General features: G+C 43.3%; 1 protein-coding gene across 3 annotated transcripts in view; it reads right to left on the reverse strand.

The window, feature by feature from the left end:
• The window catches only part of ENOSF1 (enolase superfamily member 1), a 23,234-nt gene extending 4,212 nt beyond the window's left edge, over positions 1-19,022 (reverse strand). The window contains exons 1-13 of one of the 3 annotated variants that reach the window (XM_037892779.2): positions 18,851-19,022; positions 18,202-18,310; positions 13,375-13,490; positions 12,596-12,682; positions 11,357-11,383; positions 9,771-9,843; positions 9,517-9,555; positions 8,913-8,995; positions 8,007-8,041; positions 7,394-7,481; positions 6,446-6,580; positions 5,750-5,791; positions 324-453 (exon numbers count right to left, since the gene is read on the reverse strand). In XM_037892779.2, the coding sequence (XP_037748707.1) occupies positions 324-453; positions 5,750-5,791; positions 6,446-6,580; positions 7,394-7,481; positions 8,007-8,041; positions 8,913-8,995; positions 9,517-9,555; positions 9,771-9,843; positions 11,357-11,383; positions 12,596-12,682; positions 13,375-13,490; positions 18,202-18,310; positions 18,851-18,934 (1,048 nt within the window). In that variant the 5' untranslated portion in view covers positions 18,935-19,022. The remainder of the gene's footprint in view (positions 1-323; positions 454-5,749; positions 5,792-6,445; positions 6,581-7,393; positions 7,482-8,006; positions 8,042-8,912; positions 8,996-9,516; positions 9,556-9,770; positions 9,844-11,356; positions 11,384-12,595; positions 12,683-13,374; positions 13,491-18,201; positions 18,311-18,850) is intronic. The other 2 variants (XM_043538783.1, XM_037892781.2) reach the window with 2 other exon arrangements.
• Between the last annotated feature and the right edge of the window lie 3,150 nt (positions 19,023-22,172).

Below are 22,172 nucleotides of genomic sequence, written 5' to 3' on the forward strand. Positions count from 1 at the left end.
TGAAAACAGAACAATCCCTTTAAACCAATCTGAAGAGTAAAGGCAAATGACTAGATTATTCAGAAAGCTTGTGTACCAACTCTGCTGGTGTTTAACTGCCGCTCCAATACCACCCCCAGCAGCCCTAGGGAAGCTCGGCTTCCGGTAATAAGGGACCAAAGGCATTTAGAATTCGTACTAAAGCATGACAGAAAACAAATGACTGAACCACACACAAGCGCATGCTCATGAGTTAGCAACATGACAGCTGAAGAAGTTGCATGGCAAACTGGCTTAGAACAAAAGAGGTTTTAGTGCTACTGACACACTTCCAAGAGCCTTACTTTGAAACTTTTTGGCCATCAGCAACACAGACAAGTTTTCATTCACACTCCCCAGCCTGCAGCTGTCAATCTGGAGATAGCTCAGGGCCTTAGCCTGTAGGAGCTGCTTAAATATCACTCTATTGTGGCACTGCGGGGGGGAGGGAGAGAAAAAAAAAGTTAAGCCCCAGAATCTAAGGAATTGGCAGGATATTACAAGAACTGTGGCAATGCAAGTCAAAACAATTGTACAATGTTCCCACTATGTTTCCCATTAAAACCAAGTTCTTTTTCCACTTAGCTGGAACAATGCACAGAAGTGCAGAGGGTTGCAAAGCATTTTACAAACATTAAAGAATCACAGTACAGTTGTAAAGGAGAGGCATAGTAGAATTACATCCATTTTACAGCTCTCTGAACTGAGGCACACAGAAATGTCACTATTTGCCTAAGTTCACACAGCAATTCAGTGGCAAAGCTGGGATCAGAACTGAGTCCTAATTCCATGTTTCGTTTTAATTGCCAAGCAAAACTCCTGCTCTTAATTGCATGTTACCCCTCATGTGAATGACTGGGCTACTGCAGCACTCAGACAGCAGTGGTTCTGTCGGCTGTGGAAGACTATTTCTTCTCATGGACTCCTGCAGACCAGTCCAATGAGATGATTAGGGCCCTATCAAATTCACAGCCGTGAGAAATGTGTCACAGACTGTGAAATCTCGTCTTTTGTGTACTTTTACCCTACTATACAGATTTCATGGGGAGACCAGCATTTCTCAAACTGGAAGGCCTGACCCAAAAAGGTGTCACAGGGGCAAGGGGTTTCACAAGATTATTGTGGGGGCAGGGGAGGTGTCACAGTATTGCCACCCTTACTTCTACACTGCTCTGAAGGCAGCACCCTGCCATGCCACCCTTACTTCTGCACTGCTGCCTTCAGAGCTGGAGGGCTGGAGAGTGGTCGCTGCTGGCTGAAGGCCCAGCTCTGAAGGCAGCATACAGAAGTAAGGGTGGCAATATCGCTCCCTCCCCAAATAACCATGCAACCTCTCCACAGCTGAATAGCTGTGTCAAATATAAAGGGAAGGGTAAACCCCTTTAAAATCCCTCCTGGCCAGAGGAAAAATCCTCTCACCTGTAAAGGGTTAAGAAGCTAAAGGTAACCTTGCTGGCACCTGACCAAAATGACCAATGAGGAGACAAGATACTTTCAAAAGCTGGGAGGAGGGAGAAAAACAAAGGGTCTGTGTCTGTCTGTATGCTGCTTTTGCCGGGGACAGAACAGGAATGGAGTCTTAGAACTTTTAGTAAGTAATCTAGCTAGGTATGTGTTAGATTATGATTTCTTTAAATGGCTGAGAAAAGAACTGTGCTGAACAGAATGACTATTCCTGTCTGTGTGTCTTTTTTGTAACTTAAGGTTTTGCCTAGAGGGATTCTCTATGTTTTGAATCTAAATACCCTGTAAGGTATCTACCATCCTGATTTTACAGAGGTGATTCCTTTACTTCTATTAAAAGTCTTCTTGTAAGAAAACTGAATGCTTTTTCATTGTTCTCAGATCCAAGGGTTTGGGTCTGTGGTCACCTATGCAAATTGGTGAGGATTTTTACCAAACCTTCCCCAGGAAGTGGGGTGCATGGGTTGGGAGGATTTGGGGGGGAAAGACGTGTCCAAACTACGTTTCCCAGTAAACCCAGTTAGAGTTTGGTGGTGGCAGTGGAAATCCAAGGGCAAAGGGTAAAATTAATTTGTACCTTGGGGAAGTTTTAACCTAAGCTGGTAAAAGTAAGCTTAGGAGGTTTTCATGCAGGTCCCCACATCTGTACCCTAGAGTTCAGAGTGGGGAAGGAACCCTGACAAGCTGAAATCATGAAATTTTCTATTTTTAAAATCCTATGACTGTGAAATTGACCAAAATGGACTGTGAATTTGGTAGGGCCCTAGAGATGATGGATGATCTTAGTCAAGTGTATTAACTATTAAACTCAGGATTCCATTTCTACCTCTGCCACGGACTTCTTGCGTAGATGTTGGCCAAGTCACCTGATCTTTGTGCTTCACTTTCCAGTCTGTAAAATGGTATGTGTAAAATGGTAATAGTACTCCCCTACCTAACAGGGGAAGTAAGATCAATACATTCATGTTTATGTGATGCTCAGATATTATGGTATGGAAAAACCTCTACGTACAATATATAAAGCCTATTACTCAGAATTGGCCTTTAGTCTGCCAGGCAGGTCTGTGCTAATAGTTCATTCAAACCCATTCTCCTTAATAGATGTCATTATTCACACCAAAAATTAAATGTTCTATCTGCTGGCAAACAACAGCTGGAGGTCAGCATCACAATGAAATACAGTGAAAGCAGGGCTTTGCATGAGAAACTGGCAACAGAGTAAACCTATGCTAATGCACAGGTTTCTCTCCAGCTGCCAGTGAGCAATGAGAATTTGCTAAATTATGTTGCTTTGCTCTGTAGATTTAGTAGAAGGGTTTGGCAGGAAGAGGTATGTCATTCGTGAGCACAATAAAAAACAATTCAATTGTTAATTCACTTTGGTGCAGAAGCTGGTTTTCTTAAAGGGACCAGTCATTTTATTGATAGCTAACAATTTGTACATTACATCCAGAGAGGAGCTCAGGAAATGAGGTCTTTGGACTGCTAAGATACTTTTACATGCTGCTGATGTCTAGGGTGACCAGACATCCAGTTTTTAAAGGGACAGTCCCATATTTAAGCCCTGCTGCAGGGATCTTTCTTAAAAACGGGCAAATTGTCCCATATTTTCTGTCTCCCTCCCATCAGTACTGGTGGGTCCTCCTGCTGGCCGGATCCCTGCTCACCAGCTGCCTGCCCATCAGCAGTGAGTGGGGGGTCCAGTGGCCAACAATGGGGGTAGGTGTGCAAGGCTTGTGGCAGGGCAAAGATGCAGCACGCAGGGCTGGCCACTCCCCCTGCTGGTCCATCAGCTCTGCCCCCACTGTGTGCTGGCTCTCAGCCAGCAGGCCCCGCACCCCCTGTTTCCAGCCAGCACTGGCTGCGCACTGCGAGCTGCAGTGGCTGACGAGTGCAGGTAGGTAACCGGCTGCCGCCTGTCACATGTCACCTCTGATGCTCACCCATTGGCCCTTTACTTGCTCCTCCTCTTGCTGTCCTCTCCCTGCTTTGCCCCTTCACCGCCCCCAGCTCCCCCATATCCCCCGCAAGCAGGCCACGTCCCACTCCCAGTGCTGTGCGGAGAACCAGCCCCTGGTCAGATCACTCAACTCAACAACAGCCTGGCCGGCAGGCTTCTTCCTTCCCCCACTGCCTCTGGTTGGGCCAGCGCCCTGGGAAAGCCCAAGACCCTCCATCCCAGGACTCTGGCCATAAGGAGCCAAGCCCTGCATGTGCCAAAGCCCTGCACAGCGCTGGCATGGGGAAGCCTCTTCACCCCTCAGCTAAGCTCTGGAGTGGTGCAGGGGGGAGGGTTTGGGGGCAGGAAGCAATTTCCAGCCTGTTTGCACCCCGACCCTGCAGGCTCCACAGCAGCCCCCCAGGCAGGGGCTTAGCACCCTCTTCACCCCCCCAACCCCCTGCTCTAGGTCCTGCCCCCCAGGGAGTGTAGGGCTGCTTCGTCCCCTAGGCACCCTCGCCCGCTGAGCCACCTCTCTGGTGGGGTTCGCTGAAGTCCCTGCAGTCAGTTTTCCTGGGCCCTGGTGCACAATGCATCCTTAGGGCTTAACCCCTTCCTGCCCACGCTATAGCCGGGGCACAGGAGGCGGCTGGGTTTTGTCGGTGGCCAGCAGCAGCCTGGAGGTATTAGCTGACTTTCGACACTGTGCGGGCAGGGAAGGACAAGCTGCTTCCAGCCACAGGGGAGTGGGGGTGGGGGGAAAGAGATGAGCTCTGCAAAGACACAGGCCGAGTCATCCTTTCCCCACCCATCGCTGTAAGCGGCTCCTGTCCCTTCCCTCCCATAAAGACTACTGCTGGCCACATTCTGGTGTGAACCCGGGCAGAAATCCGGGGAGGGGGGCATGTGACCCTGTGTGCCCTCCCATGTTGCCTCAAGACGATGCAGCGCCAGGTATCAGGAGAGGTGGGTCCATCCTGGGGACCCAGCCAGGCACGGAGGGTGGAGAGCACCGGGCAGGGAAGGTTGGGTAGGTCTGTCACCTACGCTGTGTGAGAGAAGTGTATGGGAGTGTGAGCTGTAGCTCACGAAAGCTTATGCTCAAATAAATTGGTTAGTCTCTAAGGTGCCACAAGTACTCCTGTTCTTTTTGCGAATACAGACTAACACAGCTGCTACTCTGAAACCTCTCCTTGTGTGAGCCCTACAGCTTTAAAGGTAAGAAGGTAACTAAAAAGAATCCAACTACGCAGTATTTCTTTTTAACAGGGGCTCAGTCAACTTGATGTTAATGTGAATGTTTGTACTGCACAGTTCTGATTGAATGTCGTTGAACTCGCTTGAATACAAGTAAGTTTACCATGCGTCCCATATTCAGCATAGCGAAATATGGTCATCCTACTTCTGTCAGTGCCTTTTGGAACTAGTGCTAGCAAGAAGCTAAGGGTGGGATCTATAAAAGTATTTAGGTGCCAACTTTAGGCCCAACTAGTGTCCACAAAGCTCCGGCCCGGCTGCTGCTAAACCCTGTAGGCACCTAAATTCACTCAGTGCCTGAGTTTTTACACTAAAGAGTCCCCTAGTCACCTATGTTTTTGCCTCTCTGCATGTTCACTGTTGCCCGCAGGGCCTGATACCTAACAGATCAGATCCGCAGCATGTAACTTATGCGGCTGAATGCTTATCTTCCCCCATCTGTGAATTGCTCTGGGGCTCAGCTGGGAGATAGGCACCTGGGTGCCTCAAGTGAGGCAAGTTCACACAAAAACAACAAGAGGGCAAAGGAGGCTAACCAGCCTTTAGCACAGTGATTGGGTACTCACTCAAAATGTAGGAGACCCAGGTTCAAGTCTCCCCTCCACCTGCAGAGGAGAAGGAATTTGAATGGTCATCTGTGACCTCTCAGGTGAGCCCTCTTACCCCAAGGCTAGAGAGTCATTCTAACTCCTTCTCTGGCTCAAGTACTTAATTAAAGCAGGGAACTTCAACAGCGGACACTGAGGGAGCCCTCCATCAGGATGTTTCATAGGCCAATGGTTAGGGCACTCAACTGAGAAGTGGTAGATCCCTGTTCAAATCTTCATAACAAATTCATCACAACAAAATCTTCCCAGATTGTCCAGACAAATGGGGGTGGGGGAGAGAATACCTATCAAAAGTATTAGTTGGTCTTAAATTATGTGAAATAAATCCAAGGCTGTTTTCAGTCATGTTATTTAATTCCCAAGTGAGAAATCAAAGTGAACTTTGGCACAAACTCCCGAAAGTCAGAGAAGCTACATTAAATAAATGACTGAATAAAAAACAATTAATTAGACACCCACTTACTTGTTCTCCTGTTGCCACACCAATTCCTAATGGCGCCAAGGCCTACAAAAAATAAATAATAAATAAACAAAAAACAAAGGACTTGCTTCTAATCTGTAATTCCCAAATACTGGTCCTCACCAGAATGAGGAGACAGAGAGAGTAGAACAGCTAACAAAGTGCAATGTTTACTTGCTATGCATCTGGAAGAAACTAAGCATTGTGTAATTTTTTGTTAGTGCATTTTATGCTGCTTTTTTGCTACCCCAATAATATGTGAAGAATTATGTAAGAGGGTGTGTGCTGCCATAAGGGGATATACATCTGCGGCTCAAGCATTACTATAGATATATCACATTATGAGCACATATCCTGGGCTAGTATTACTCTAACTTTACTGAAACACCAATCCACACATATTAAAAGAAAAAGACACATACACGTTTCCGGGCAAATCTTGGCTGCTTTTCTTGTGCAAGCATGATAGTCTCATGGCCTTTGATATAATCTTTGGACCATGCTTTTCGTTTAAGTGTAATGGAATACAAATACAGGATGTGTCCAGGATCTTGTAGCAAACATATTTAATGACTTTTGACAGCTAGTTTCAGCCTGAACTTTGAACATTCCAAAGAGCAGCGTCAATAAATGAATCACTACTGCTCTCTGGTGTGTAGTCACTAAGTCATTACTGAAATGAAAAACAAACACTTCAACCTTAGAAATGGCTGCATGTCCAAGAATATCATCGGGAGAAGTTGGCTCCTCAATCCATAATGGTTTAAATTCAGCTAATTTAGTGACCCACTCTATTGCTTCCTTCACTTCCCATCGTTGGTTAGCATCCAGCATCTGAGAGTAATTACAAAACAAATTCACTTATATGACTCTACTGAATTTTTGTATATGAAATTGTCAAAAAAAACCCAACCCCATAATGTTGCTATAAATTAATGAAAAAAGGAAATTCAGACAGTGTAGATCACTGCTGTTTTCTGATCCATAACACATCATATGATGTGTTATGATGTAGAACATGTTCTACAATTCCTAGACTCAAAGGTAATGATAAAATAATAGCCTAAAAGATGAACTCCAGGCAGAAATCCAAAAATTATGTTTTGCTGGAAATGCTGCTTTGAGATGACACATTAAATCAAAGGCCCTAGTGTACTGTAATCGTTAAAAGACCCCAGGAAACTTCTTACAAAAGTGAAGGTCATGGATTTGGTCTCAAATCCTTATTCCAACTGTGGTAGTTGTATTCTGCTTTTCTGAATTTCTCCACCAGGTTTCAAATGAATATGATATTGTCAACTTCTCTCCCAAACGTCTGTGTAGTGTTCTTGTACACCATTAAAGAGGTGACACCCTGAACTCCAGAAGTGACTGTTTCAGTAGCAGGCAAAACAATTTCTATATAGCAAGTGAGTGAAGCACTCTGGAACAGGGATGGTTGAAATTTTTCAACAGAACTGGGTTGGGTTTTTTTGGCTGGGGATGGGGGGGGAAGCACTGGTGGTCAGAAAATTGAGTTAGATTTCAATGGGAGTTTTGGCACAAGAAATATTGGTACAGGGTGAGATCAATCATGTATCTACATGAAGAGACAGCCATTTTATATTTAAAATTATTTAATAGTGTAGTCATAAAAAAAATATTCACCAATGTCTTGTCAGGGCCAATCATTTCTCTAATAAGTCTGCATCTACGAATGTCATCCTGCAGATCGGCACCAACCTTTACTTTAAACCTAGACACAACATTTATAATAAAATGTAGGTCATTTCACCACGATTAATGTAGTGATAACTTTCCTCTACGAGAAACTCTAAACTCAAATTTACAAAAACACCAGAGTCAGTGTTTTATGGTCAATATTTCCTTATCACATCTGTCCCTTTTCCAGCACACTTCATCCTTGTTTAACAAAAAAGAAAAAAAGACAGCAAATACTTTTCCATGAATCAACAGGAAAGCAATTACCTTTGTTAGCTATTAGCCTACAGCTTGCCGGGAGGAGAGCTCATTTTGCCATACGTTTACTTAGATATCTACTGTAATGGTATGTTATGGAATAGCAGAAAGGGAAAATATTTTTTAAAAATATCAGAAGCAAAGACATCTCTTCTCAGAATGTAGAGATTGAAAAGACCTATAGGGTCATCCATCTAGTCTGTCTCGGTGCCAAATCAGGACTGATCTCGATAGTATATTTCTATTTGCTACTAATCATTAAACAGAAAAGTTCAGCAAATGAGATAATTGTTTACTATACCTTGTCCAACCATCCTTCAATGCATCTGTGCATAGCTGCAGAGAAAATTACATCTATTATATCTCCAAGTAGCTGCACTACCCAATATGTAGACCAGTATTTATTTACAGGCTGTCTAACCCAGTGTGAACTTTCTATCCATTTCTTTATTGACAAAAGTGTAGTGCAGACAGTAATTGAGAGCAGAGGTATGAATAACGTCCAACTGAATTGTAGGATCCAAATTCCTCAATATATGTAAAGAAATACTTTATGCATTTCTTTATTTTCATGTACTATGCATGACAGTCCTATGACACAGAAAGCTGAACTTTTCCAAAAAACTAAACCAGATGATAAACATGTATTGTACTAACCAGACCTCAGATCCCAGAGCTGTGAAGAGCCTTCATGATATTTCACTTTGAAGGCAGATTTAGTTACAGCAAACTAAGGCCACTTTACTTCTGACGGAGAGTTTCCACACAGGGGTTTAATGCGCTTTAACTTCACACCTTTTGTTAATTCATCTTCACTTTCCTGAGCATCCCCATGTAGACAAAGCCCATTGTCTGCACCAACGTAGCTGCACAAGTGCAATCCTCTAGTTATACACAATACATCAGTGTAAACTGGCTTGCAATGGTCCATGCTTATCCCCAACAGCTACAGCTAAAACCCCAAGGTAGACAAGGCTATAAAACCCTTCCCACTGTGGCTAGCACAAAAGCCAATGAACAACCAGGCCCACAGAACAGGGCCAGCTTTCACACATACCCCTCCCACATATGCAATGCTTAATGGTTTCGCTTTGCATCTGAGCCAAAACTAAGCAACCCCTGAGTGCTGAATCGTCACCTTGGCATTCCCCACTGGATAGAAACGTTTAAAATCTTACTTCTGTAATCTAATTTCAAAGAATCAAACCTGTTTTAACTGCTGGTCCGGGTAGCCCAGCCAGGCACAAGACGTGGTATAAGCAGGGTATCCATGCTTTAACACTTGCTCTTCTAAAAAACCAAAGAATGTCACCAATGAACATATGCGGTTTTCTCTTTAACAGATGATTAGTTTGATTTTTAAACTCCTTTCATTTCCATGAGTAACGACTTATCTAAAACTAGAATACAATCTCATTTAAATCAGGGCAGATGAAATTTGCTGAGAAAAATCCTCCCTATCCTCCCCTTCTTTCCAAAATGTGGGAGAGCTTCAGATCAGAAAAATACCTTTAGGGTGTAACCAGCACCATCACTATGCCATCGTGACTGACACAAACATTCACTGAGGGGTTCCCAAGCAAATGGCCACCAAGACAGCACAAGCCCCCTCTATATGTACACCTCCCCAATGACTCATAAGGAGGAGATAACACACAATGCATTCAGCCTCATACGAGAGCGTCAATTGTCACATTCCACTTCCCAGTGACTAGGACCCTCCAGGATGCAGAGTGCCACATCAATCATGCGATGTGTTCAGTCCTTTATTCTCCTACAAGACAGCAAAAGTAAACTTGGTTTAAACTTACCTCTTTCCGTCTTCCCAAGAAGACCATTTTGGAGTATTTCTGCATGAGGGCAGGGGAGAAAGAGAGGGGAAGATTATTGCATTAACCAAAGTTCAATTCCTCCACATCCTACCACCACACTCTGCTGTTTTCATAAAACAAGATTCTGATCTGTTTACTTACAAAGAGTAATGCCCTACTGCTTGAGTAGTCCCACTGAAATCAAAAACAGCTCAAGGAGTAAGGGGATCTGTCTTGACAGAAGGACGACTTACCATGAGCTTCTTCTTCTGTTAGTGCATCAGTAATATACCTGAAATCTATGCAGGATAACAACTGCTTTGGGTCCTGTTAACAAAATATTTAATGTAAATCAAACAGCAAAGAATAATAAAATCACATGACTACAAAAAGGCAATACTAAGATAACGTATACATCTGCCGTGTGAGCCATCTATCAGCCTTTTCCCTGTCACAGACAGTACTGGGAGTGGATTCACCGACTCTAAAATCAAACTGATTAACTGACTCTGGCAAACTTTAAAGTTCTAATCCAACAAATATTTAGGCATGTGCTTAAAGTTAAGCATGTGAGTAATTCCATTTAACTCAATGGTGCCACTCACACGCTTAATGTTAAGCATGTACAAAAATATTTGCACAGGGTGTAATTGATTAACAAACATTAAAAAAAGTTACTAATCCATTTGGAATGCTTTAGGTGTGCAAATCTGTACATACTATAATCTTCACAAAGAAACGACAGTGCACTCAGCATTAGAGGCTGCTTTTTGATTCCTTTGAAAATCTGTCTCAAGAGAGTATTTATCAAAAGAGGATTGAAAGCAATTTATTGAAATAGTTTGAGAAAAACCCAATTCAATACATTTTAAACTGAGAAGGGATTCAATATTAACAGGTTGCAGAAAAGAGACTGAAAACATGAGCTACTTTAGGCATATTTAAAAAAAATGAAGATTTCATTTAAAAAAAATGAAACAAACAAACCATACTAAATTCCCAATCCTGCAACGATTTATGCACATGCTTAATATCCGAATATAAAATCTGCTACTAATGAATCAAGAGATTGGACTTTTACTTTCTGTAAATACAACAACCTTTATTACTGTATACAGAGGCCTGTATTTTCAAAAGTGACTAGTGATTCTGGGTACTTGCTTTAGGTGTCCTATGTTGAGACCCCTTAGTGGGGTCTGATTTCCAGGAGGTGAGTGCTCACTATGTTGTCAATGTATCTCAAAGTCGAGCACCCAAAAACAGAAGCATCCAAAACGACTTGTCACTTTTGAAAGTGCAGGCCAACGAGATCTGAATATTTGCTAAAAGTCAGATGATGAAATATTTACTTATTTCCCCCCCCAAAAATAATTACTTGTTAATATAAAAACCAACCAAACCCCAATAATCGAATCCCTACATTTGTCTTGGCAAAAAAACACAGCTCCTCAGCCTAATCATAAGGGTTAAGGTCAACTTTTAGATCTGCACTTTAAAAACATAATTTACTGCTATCAGTATATATGGGTTCCAGTTGCCATATATAGTATTGTAGCTGGACAGCACAGAGTGTGTATCAGTGCTCCCATTAAAGGGGCCGATTTGCACAGCTGTGTAGGGCCAGAAAGAGACATCTTGGAAGAAGAAGAGTCCTCCAGAGCAAAATGTCACATCCACAGCTTGTAGAACCCTTTGGTTTCTACAGCCTTGGAATGAGCTACATGGCCAGAGAGGTAATTGTAACCTAGATACTGCCTGAAATTTTTACTCTTCTAATGCATCAAAAACATCAGTGTGGAACAGTGGTAACATTAGCTCACATATAATAAGATTTTCTTACCATGTCAACTAGTAACTTCCACAGAGGCTAAAAAACAAAGCAATTAAATTATATGAAATGGATGGAGAGCACATAAAAGCAGCATACAGGTGATATTTTATCTTGAAGTGACAAAAAGTAAGTGTGGAAAACATTTACATTTGACGCCAAATGCATCTAGCTGATGTGGTTCCCAAATCAAGACAGGAGATTCAAGATGTCAAGCCCCAGGCTAAATTACTTTAACAGGAACATCTCTGTCTGTGCTGCCTCATTATGGCCAGGACACTGATCCTGGACCCACAAATAGCTGGTGTTAACTCACTTTTATTATGTTAAATTAGTCAGACTTGAAATGCTGACGTGACACTACTACCGGAAATGGTTATTTATGCTGAAGAAATTGATCCTTTCTACTTTTAAGATTTCTGTGGCACTACTTTTCCTATGCCCCTTACATTTGACTGAGTCACACTCCTGGATACTGACAAGTTTAGAGGTGCCCATTACCCTTTCCTAGGAAAGAAAGAGTATCACAATAACTCTATAAGACAATGGTTTGCAGTGTTGTCCTAGCTGTCTTGGTCCCAGGATATTAGAGAAACAAGGTGGGTGAGGTAATATCTTTTACTGGACCAACTTAAGACAGTAGCGATGATTTACTACTACAGTACTATTATTATTTACTATTTCTATTGTGATGGCATCTAAGAGTCCTAGTCACAGACCAAGACCCCCATTGTGCTAAGTGCTGTATAAACACAACAAAGTGATACTCCCTGCCCTAGTTTTTTTTTTTTTTTTTTTTTACAGTGTCTAACACCGTGCTACGTGCCCCAGATAGAAATATATGAGCCTTGCTCCAAACAGCTTACAAGGCCATACTAGAAAGTAGTTACAAGGAATTCGTAACTTTATGAACAGTCTGCAAAGGAAGAAGAAGAAAGAGGAAATCAAGAAAAAATTAGTTGTTAAGTAGAGCTGGTCAAAAAAGTTTTTGTAAAGACATCATTGTTGGTCAAAATTTAAACAAAAAATGTTGCTGAATTTTCTTCCCAACCAGCTCTACTGGTAAGTGGTGTATAAGTGTCAGCTACTAAAGCCTCAGTCCCACAAAATGAATAGCCCCAATGAACTCAGTGGTGGGCATCCATGAAATTAGGACCAGGATCTAAATCTGCAAAAAGCATATCAGGATTCGGACTCTCTAATTTGACAAATAAAGGGACATTTTTTGGCTATGTGCTCTAAGTACATCACCTTTCCCTCCTGCTTAGCCCACAAATCCCACACGGCATTCAGAACAGCAGCTGTAGCCAAATGCACAGCACCTTTCTCTGGACCAATCTGTTGAAAAGAAACAAACAAACAACCACACAGTTACCTATAATGGTTTACCATACCTTGGTGTCTTCATTTCTAGTTAATGACCATTAGCAAACTTATACATCTGGACAACACAACAAAGGAAAAACCACTGGAATTAAAAAGATAAACCTCTGTTCATTAGAAACTGAGAAAAATCTGAAGTTGGTGTGTATTAAGTGCACTGTGAGATTACTACATTATCAATTACTACATTATCAATGGCTATATTGATATCTAGTTCATCTTAATACCAGCTGAGTTTTCAATTTCCAAGAATACTAGACACTGTATAGAAATAATATTTCATGGACACTTGCAAGTCGGAAAAAAGAACAGGTAAAGACACAGCATTTGGGCTCTAAACACAGGGAAACAAAGAATCTGGACCCCAGACCCCACTTCTGCTATTGGATCTATGTGGGTGGATACTTTCATTTGTCTAAAGCTCCCTTGAAAACAACAGGGCTCTGGATGCGTGTATGGGTTCTGCCTATGTAGATCCTATTGCAATGTTAGGGTCCTGGTTGTGAAACAGAAATTTTCTCCCCCCTCCCATAACTGCACAGAAATCCTTATCTAAAAATACTTTTACATGTGTCCTTACAGAGTTCATAACACAAATTCATGTTTGTTGCCATCCACTTCACAACACTCCATAAGATACCCCTTACCCATCGGAGCTGTCCGTCACTGGTGAGCTGCCTGTAGAATCCTCTAAAATCGCTGACAATTTCTTCTAGGTCTTTATTAACCACGTGAATGGAGAGAGCGTTAACTGCACAAACAACTGCAAAACACACCAGAATTTGGTGCTTTAATACCACACAGTGACTACAACAAAATTACTAGAAGACTAGTTCTATTGTTCAACCACTGTTTTAGAATTTCACCTTTTCTGCATAGGTGCTGGACCTAGGGGTGCTGCCATACCCCCTGGCTTGGAGTGGTTTCCATCATACACAGGGTTTGTAGTTTGGTTCAATGGATCTCAGCACCCCCACTATGCGAATTGTTCCAGCCCCACTGCGTTTCTGAGAGGGGCTTGGTCTAGCAGATTGAATATGTAACTGGGAGCCAGGAACACTTGACACGTAACATTGGCTCTGCCAGTGATTCAGTTTGTGCGGCCTCAGATAAGCTATATAACTGCTCTGCATCTCATGTTTCCCTATTTATCCTCTGGTAAAGATAATACCTACCACCAAGAGAGGTTGTAAGGCTCAATTAGTTAACAACGGAAGGGTGTTTGAAGATGAAAAGTCACTTGCATGTCACCTTTTTCCCCAGAGAAAGATCTTGCTGCCAATGTAATCCTCAGGCGCGCACACCACAGTAGCGTTCAGAGGGGGCAGCGTTATGCTATTGTGAGCACGAGTAAATACAGAAGTTTCCCTAAAATGCTGGGAGAAGACTGTTTCTTTGGATTTGATAGACCTCACCCACAGGACCTGTTGCATCTCATGCAGTATATATGGTACTTGCAGCCATGTTAAATGTCTCATTTCCTCATAAGGGATTTTGTTTCTGGCTATTATATAATAATTGTGATCTAGTTGTTTTAACTCCCCCAAAAATCTACCCCATCTCATTTCAACACAAGCTCCAGCAGAGAATTTTGTTAGAGCAAAACACTAGCAAATCAAGAAAGTATCTTATACATCCATTGTTATCTAGCAGGCTGGACAGGGTGGAGGCAATCACAGAAAGGAGCGGACATGTCAGGAATTTTAGCACCATTCAACCATCATTTTCTGACACAGATAAGAAGAAATAAAAGAGAGAGAGAACAGCAAACTGCACAGGAAAGCTTGGGCCCAACCCTGTTAGGTATGCCTATTTAAGGCATTAGCTTGAGGTTTGGGATGGGTGGGTTCAAGTCCCTCCTCCATCCCAGGCTTTGATGACCTTAGGCAAGTCTCAGTCTTTCTGTGCCTCAGTTGTCCTCCTGTAAAATGGGGAAATAATATTTCCCTTTCTCACAGGGGTATTGTGAGGATAAAGACTGGGAGGTGCTCAGCTACTATAGTGATGGGGGCCAGATAGGTAGCAACAAACACTCTCAAACTCTCATGAACTTCGGGAGAGTGGAGGGTGGTCAGTGCTCAGCACCTTGCCATACCAGGTCCAAAGTTCGCAAAAAGGACTGTATCTTCATTGAAGGTCTTATTGAAGGCCATAGCGAGACTCTTGAACCAGGAACAGATCCCTTTATCATGGCAAGTATGATTGTGTACAGTACACTGGAATATTGAGAGATTATTTTGCCATTATATGGACAAAACCCTCCCGCTGTTTTTGATGGAGGAGACCATCAGTTGTGAATACTTGATAGTTGTGTCTTCTTTATGCACTCGATACTTTTTTTCCTTTTAAAAAGAGTAAATGGACTAATTTTAAAAATGTTTTACAAATATAGCTATAAAAAGGGAAAGACAACATATAATCTGATGTAGGGTATCACCTCCATGGAGGATGATTCTTTAGAGTTCGTAACATATTTAGTATTGTCACTATACTTGAGTGGCAAGGTTTTAATGGACTATGATTTTGTGACTGTCATATTGTGATCCGAGAATGCCGGAATGCCGTTAGCTGAAAGGTTTCCAGGCAATAAAGCACTTATGAAGAGTTGCTTAGAGACCTACTTAGCAATTTTCTAAGAAAAAGTGGTGTGCAATGGATACATTGTTACTTTGTAAAGGCACAAATCTTGCCATTGTTCAGAATGACCCTGGAAAGACAAAGGTTTGGTCCTGGATTGTAAACTTCCTCCCCCAAATCATCAGGCAGTATTGAATGATTAACACATTACAGGCTTTGCATGCACAATGCTTACAAACTGATGCTCGCTTCTGACCAGATAGGGGATACGTGCAGTGCAGATGTGCTCCTGGAGATGTAGAGCAAAGCTGAGAACCAAGGTCCTATCTGTTTAAGAGCTTGAGGATTCAATTATCTATGGACATGTGTAGCTAGGTGTATCTTGAACATACAGAAGAGCAGGAGGTGATTTTGCAAAGATAAATGTGTAAATAAATACACACAGATCAAGCCCTAAGAATCGATTTAAACCTATCCTTCCTTCCCTTTTCTTGCCAATACTAATGGCATCTATGTTTTCTTTCTCCAAATATTTTCTCCCTACTGCCATAATAATAATATAAACTGATAGGCAGAAGACTGAGCCACACAGTTCAGATCATTTCACTTAGAGCAGTGGTTTTCAACCTTTTTTCATTTGCAGACTCCTAAAAAATTTCAAATGGAGGTGCAGACCCCTTTGGCAGTCTTAATCTGCGGACGCCCAGGAGTCATGGACCACAGGTTGAAAAGCACTAACATAGAGCAAGCCCACAGCCTTCCTTACCCTTTCACGATTTCATTCCACCCTTATAAAGAGAGTGTTATGGCTGCAACGGAACATTCTCCGTGAGCAAGAGAAGGCAAAGCTGCTATTGGAGTGAAGCAAGGATCACTGTGCGAGAAACCAGGCCATTTGTGTTTGCTAGGCCTCACCACCTCAAGGACGGCTAGAATGTGATCTCAGCTGTGCCTTGCTGCAATATGTCTTCTATATAAAAGAGAAACTGCTTAGGCCTGAAACCTGGTGAACACTTAGGAGACATGGATTTTCATACTGTGCTCACTGCACTGCGTGAAAATGCTATTGATTTCTGAGCATATGGACTTGTTCTTGAAAGGTGCTGAGCACTCTGGCCCCGATCCAGCCAAGCACTTAAGCACGTGCTTAACTTTAAGTGAGTGGGTCCCTCAACTTCAATGGGGCTACTCGGGTGCTCATGTGCATTGCTGGAGTGGAACCAGAGTGCTTGCAAGATGAAGCCCTTATGTAATTCATAAGGACACAGACATGTCTCTAAGGGTCACCCATCAAACATCTAAGGCAATGGAGAAGTATTGGAGACTAACATTTAAACTTTAAATTACTAGGATGGACAAAGAGCCTAAGCCCTTGTCTATAGCAGGGAAATTTTCTAAAACTTTCTCACTGTTCGCAGTGGTGGCAGCCTTAGCGTAGACAGTCTCCCAGCACTTTAAACATCAGATCAATGAGACCTAGTCCAAGAGGGATTCCGTGACACAGTGATAAAAGGCTGACAGCCCATCTATACTACACTAGTAGTGTAAAAAGTTTGTCTCGCTCACCAACAGGAGCTGGTCTAATATTACCTCACCCACCTCTTCTCTCTAATATCCTGGGCCCAACATGGCTACAACGATGCTGCACACATTTAAGCGCAAGAAGCATTTGTCACTCCTCTTATTGAGGATTAAAAATAAATAACTTAAATTGTGCCAACGACTATATCAGATACGCATACAAAGATTTCACAGTTAATTTGTGCAATAACTTTTCAAATCAAGTAATCTGGAGGTTCATATCTGCAAATGTCCATGGACATTTATACACAGCAGAGACACCCCAAATCCAGCCATTATTATTTTGACAATTTATGCAATGCACCCAAAAAGTGTATAGGTGTTTTACAGATTAAAAAAGAGGCATGCTCCATGCCTTTACCATCTAAGGACCTGATTCTGCAAAGAGAGCTGAACAGATGGACAAATGGGCCCGGGGGCTAAGTCAATGGCGCTCGCTGGGTGCAGGGATTTGTTCACACAGTTCTCTACAGGATCAGGGCCTAATTTTCAGAAAGAAAATGCGATACAAAATGTAAATCACTGATACTATTCTCAAGTAAATCTACATGGCTAATGAGGGACTTAGCAGTATGAGAGGTTATTTGAACTGGCACAAATACCGAGGAGGGGAGAGGGCAGAGGGAAAACATATTTCCCCCCACCCAACTTTTTACTATTCTGCGAATGTTCTCACTGATGCCCTCTCACTGTTCACATTTTCCTCAATCGCCTCAAAATGTTTGTTGTTACACCAATGACCAGAAAGAGCTGTAACCCATGGTAACAAAATTGCCTGGCAAGGGCAATTTCAAAAGTCAGTTCTGTTTTCCGTGTGGGGGTGGGGGAAAAGAGGGGAAGAAAGCACGCAAGGACTGTTAAAAGCTTAAAGCATTTACAAGACATCAGCAAGTTTAGAATCAGGCAACCTGCAAGTCTGACAACTGCAGCCAGGATTAAAACTTTTTTGTAACAAACTCTTTTAGGGGAGATTATAAAGAGATTTTGCAGAAGAGCTGCTCCAGTAAGTGATTTATTGGAACAAAAATCAAGAAAAGTGCTAAATTACAACCTCTACAACCCTATAAGCTGCCCCAAGACCTATGGCTTTTTTTTTTTAATTCAGTGATGGTAAAATAATAAATTTTTTAGTCTGTAAGGTGCCACAAGTACTCCTTTTCTTTTTGCGGATACAGACAAACCCAGCTGCTACTCTGAAACCTAAAATGGTCCTGTATTTCATTTTCAAAAATGGAGAAACTGCATTAGTCATTGAACCCAATGCTTTCAGTGTGACTTGGGGCCCATTTGTGTTTAGGGACTGAATAATAACTTACCAACTTCTGTGCCTTTACCCAAAGTAAATGTTAATCCATAACCTTTGAGTCCATCACGGGCATCAGTTTCTATTATAACATAGGCAGCAGAATAGTCAGGGTCCGGGTGCTAAATTAAAGACCAAAAACAACACCCAATATTGGAGCAAGAAACTTACATAGGAGGACTGACAGGGATTCACCCACCATAGGTCACATACCTCTTAGAGCAACAAAAAGCACCACAAAGCACTGGCAAAGAGGGCAGCAATCTAGGTAATTTACGATTTGTGGCAAAATAAATATAGAAGTCTAGATCCGGGGAACTAAGGTAAGTCATCGCTCACTGAACAGTGCAAGTCATTACAGGGGGAAGCGGATAGATTTTATCACCAGCATTTGATCTGAGCGAACGGAAAAGATTTACAGGCAAGAGGCTCACGGCCCAGGGGCTGCAGCCTCTGGCTCTAGCTCCAAGTCCCCTTGCCCTGTTTAATGCAGTATTCCCATATCAGAGACCTTGGCTGCGCGCAGTCCGGCGCTGCGGCAGACCGGCCCGTGGAGCCCCCCGGACTCGCTGGGGCTGCGGAGGGGCTGGGGCAGCGGCTGCTCAGCGGCCCTGTAGCTACTGCAGCGCCGGAGAGCGGGAGGCGGCGGCGGCAGCACTTACCATAGCATCGGAGCCATGGTGCCCCAGGGAGGTGGGGAAGCGGACGTCGCTCACCGCGAGCCCGGTGATCCTGCCCCGCACCATGGCCCGAGCCCAGCCCGGCCTCCTCCCGCCTCGAGACCACGGCGGCCGCGAGACGGACTCACCCACCAGCGAGCGCTCCTCCCACCGCCCCCACCGCTCCCGGAGGCCACTCTCAGCGCTGATTGGTGCGCGGCCCCTCGGCCACGGGAGGTGTGATTGGCCACTCGGGGCGTTCTAGAACGTGGGGGCCGGGCGTTCTGCCGGGCCGGGGGATATAAGGGACGGGAGAATGGAGGAAGCGGCTAGGGTTAGCGGACGTTCAGGCTGGGGCTCTCCAGATATTGGTACATTACATTGGTCGGAATCTAAACGGTCACAAAACTGGGATCCCAGAGCTTTGGTTTGGCTTGGTGTGGGAACGGTGGCCAGCGGGGGAATTTAGCCCAAAGCCAGCCCCAAATAAAATCCGAGGTGTTTGTATCCCGAGATTTGGTCTGGGGCCCTTGCCCCAAATTGCACAGCAGAGCAAAACTGTTGTAGCAAATTTTACAAATGTTAACAGAAAGCATTGGTTGTTACATGTCATTATTTTAAAAAACCAATGTATATGTTGCCAACCCTTGGAATTGTATTGTGTGACATTGATAGGCCTAGTCTGCACTACATGGTTAGGCTGATATAAGCTGCCTTGCATCGACCTAGCTGTGCATGGGGCTTGTCTACACTACCTGCCAGATTGGCTGGCAGCAGTCGATCCAGCAGAGGTCTATTTATCGCATCTAGTAGAGACAAGATAAATTGACTGCTGAGCTCTCTCTCGTCGACTCCGGTACTCCACCAGAACGAGAAGCGCAAGTGGAGTCGACGGGAGAGCATCAGCTGTCGACTTACCGCAGTGAAGACCCCGTGGTAAGTAGATCTAAGTATGTCAACTTCAGCTACTCTATTCACGTAGCTGAAGTTGCGTATCTTAGATCGACCCCATGCAGTAGTATAGACAAGCCCTGAGTGTCTTCGATTAAATTTGGCTTCCACCATTGTAAATGCCTTTCTGTGCTGGTTTAGTAACACTACCTCCCCAAACAGCATAGAGTCACAGTCAATGTAATTAGGACAGCACAGTGTCAGCGTAGACACAGTGTTGCTTACCTGAACTGTAACTGGTCTCCTGGAGCTGTCCCATAAAGCCTCACACTGACACTACAATCAATACAAGCAGTCCTGGTGGGACGTGCACTACTGACACCAGGAGCCAAGTGTGCATGTGCACAAATGAATTAATAACTATGGCAGCTGTATGCTGACATAATTTAAGTCAACATAATTTTATAGTGTAGACCAGGGATCGGCAACCTTTGGCATGCGGCCCATCAGGGAAAGCCACTGGTGGGCCAGGCTGGTTTGTTTACCTGCAGCGTCCGCAGGTTCGGCTGATCCCAGCTCCCACTGGCTGCGGTTCACCGTTCCAGGCCAAAGGGGGCTGCGGGAAGTGGCATGGGCCGAGGGATGTGCTGGCCACCACTTCCAGCAGCCCGTGGGAGCTGCGATCGGCTGAACCTGCGGACGCTGCAGGTAAAAAAACCGGCCCGCCAGCGGCTTTCCCTGACGGGTCGCTTGCCAAAGGTTGCCAATTTCTGGTGTAGACATTGCTTTCTTGTTTTTATTAATGCCCCTGCTGCTAGAGTCATAGGAAGACATGAGAATCTTGGCTTTCACTTAAAAGTAAGTTTCTAGCCTTCGTGATTGTGGAGAAAAGTTAAAAAAAAATGTGACCTAAGTGTGCTCTAAAGGTTAGACAACCAGAAAGCAAATCAAAAGCACCCAAAAGATACTGTTCTAAAGAGTCTGTTTATTTGTGGGGTGGGGGCTGACTCATTATTTTTGAATGCTTGGGGTTGGCAATACAAGGACTAGCAGTTTATGGGACTGTTTCCCAAGGAACCAAATTAAAATAATTACAATGAATGGCAAATTTCTGACGTGGTTTCTTGCCCTTCCTCTGAACCCCCTGGTTCTGGTCACTGTTAGAGGCAGGATACATAACCACTGGTCTGAATTCATAGAATCATAGGACTAGAAGGGACCTCGATAAGTCATATAGTCCAGTCCCCTGCACTCATGGCAGTGCTAAGTATTATTTAGGCCATCCCTGACAGGTGTTTGTCTAACCTGCTCTTAAAAATCTCCAATAATGGAGATTCCACAACCTCCCTTGGCAATTTATTCCAGTGCTTAACTACCCTGACAGGACATTTTTCCTAATGTCCAACCTAAACCATCTTTGCTGCAATTTAAGCCCACTGCTTCTTGTCCTATCCTCAGATGCTAAGGAGAATAATTTTTCTCCCTCCTTCTTCATAGAATCATAGAAGGTTAGGGTTAGACGAGACCTCAAGAGGTCATCTAGTCCAGCCCCCTGCTCAACCTTTGTAACAACCTTTTATGTACTTGAAAACTGTTGTCCCCTCTCAGTCTTCTCTTCTCCAGACTAAACAAACCCATTTTTTCAGTCTTCCCTCATAGGTCATGTTTTCTAGACCTTTAATAATTTTTGACATTTGACAATCATTCCAGACATTTAATCATCTTGTCTGGACTTTACTCACCAATTTTCTGAAATGGATTTGTCAAACCTTGCTGTGGGAGAGAGGGGAGATCACCCTTTGCTACTAATCCTGATGTTAGGATTACACCCAAAGGAAATATCTATTTATAAGTACCACATGCACATGGTATCCATATTACTTAATTCAATAACAGCCTGAAAAGGCTTTGAGTGCTGAGGCTATTTTAATGACAATGGCTCTGCAGGATATGTTATGCTTTCTAATAATCTACTCATTTGTACGTTAACCCCAGCTAAGCAGTCAATCAGGCTTTGCCTTCATAAATCACTCTCTGCAAATAGCTGTCTTTGTGACAAATGTGTTGAGAAGATTAAATGTAATGTTTCCACCACAGTGTTTCTGGTAATTATGGCACTTGTGTGACTGTACTAAACGTTTAAGGGCCCGTCCATAAATTACATAATACTTTTTTATGGATCTGCAAGACCAACCCACCACTTTGTAATATTAAAACAAACTCACACAATTAAGAGCCCATCCATTCCTTAATGATTATCTAGTTTATGGACAGCAATGAAGTACTTCAGTGTTGAACATTCCCCCCGATTGTGGTTTGTACAGGAAATAATGAGGCACCCAAGAAAGCCATCATGGAATCCCCATAGATTGTTCAAGAGGACAAGAAATAGTATCTCCAATAAAATGTCTATTTTTCATTTAAATCCAGGCCC

Source organism: Chelonia mydas, chromosome 2 (assembly GCF_015237465.2).
Source record: "Chelonia mydas isolate rCheMyd1 chromosome 2, rCheMyd1.pri.v2, whole genome shotgun sequence".
NCBI lineage: Eukaryota > Metazoa > Chordata > Testudines > Cheloniidae > Chelonia > Chelonia mydas.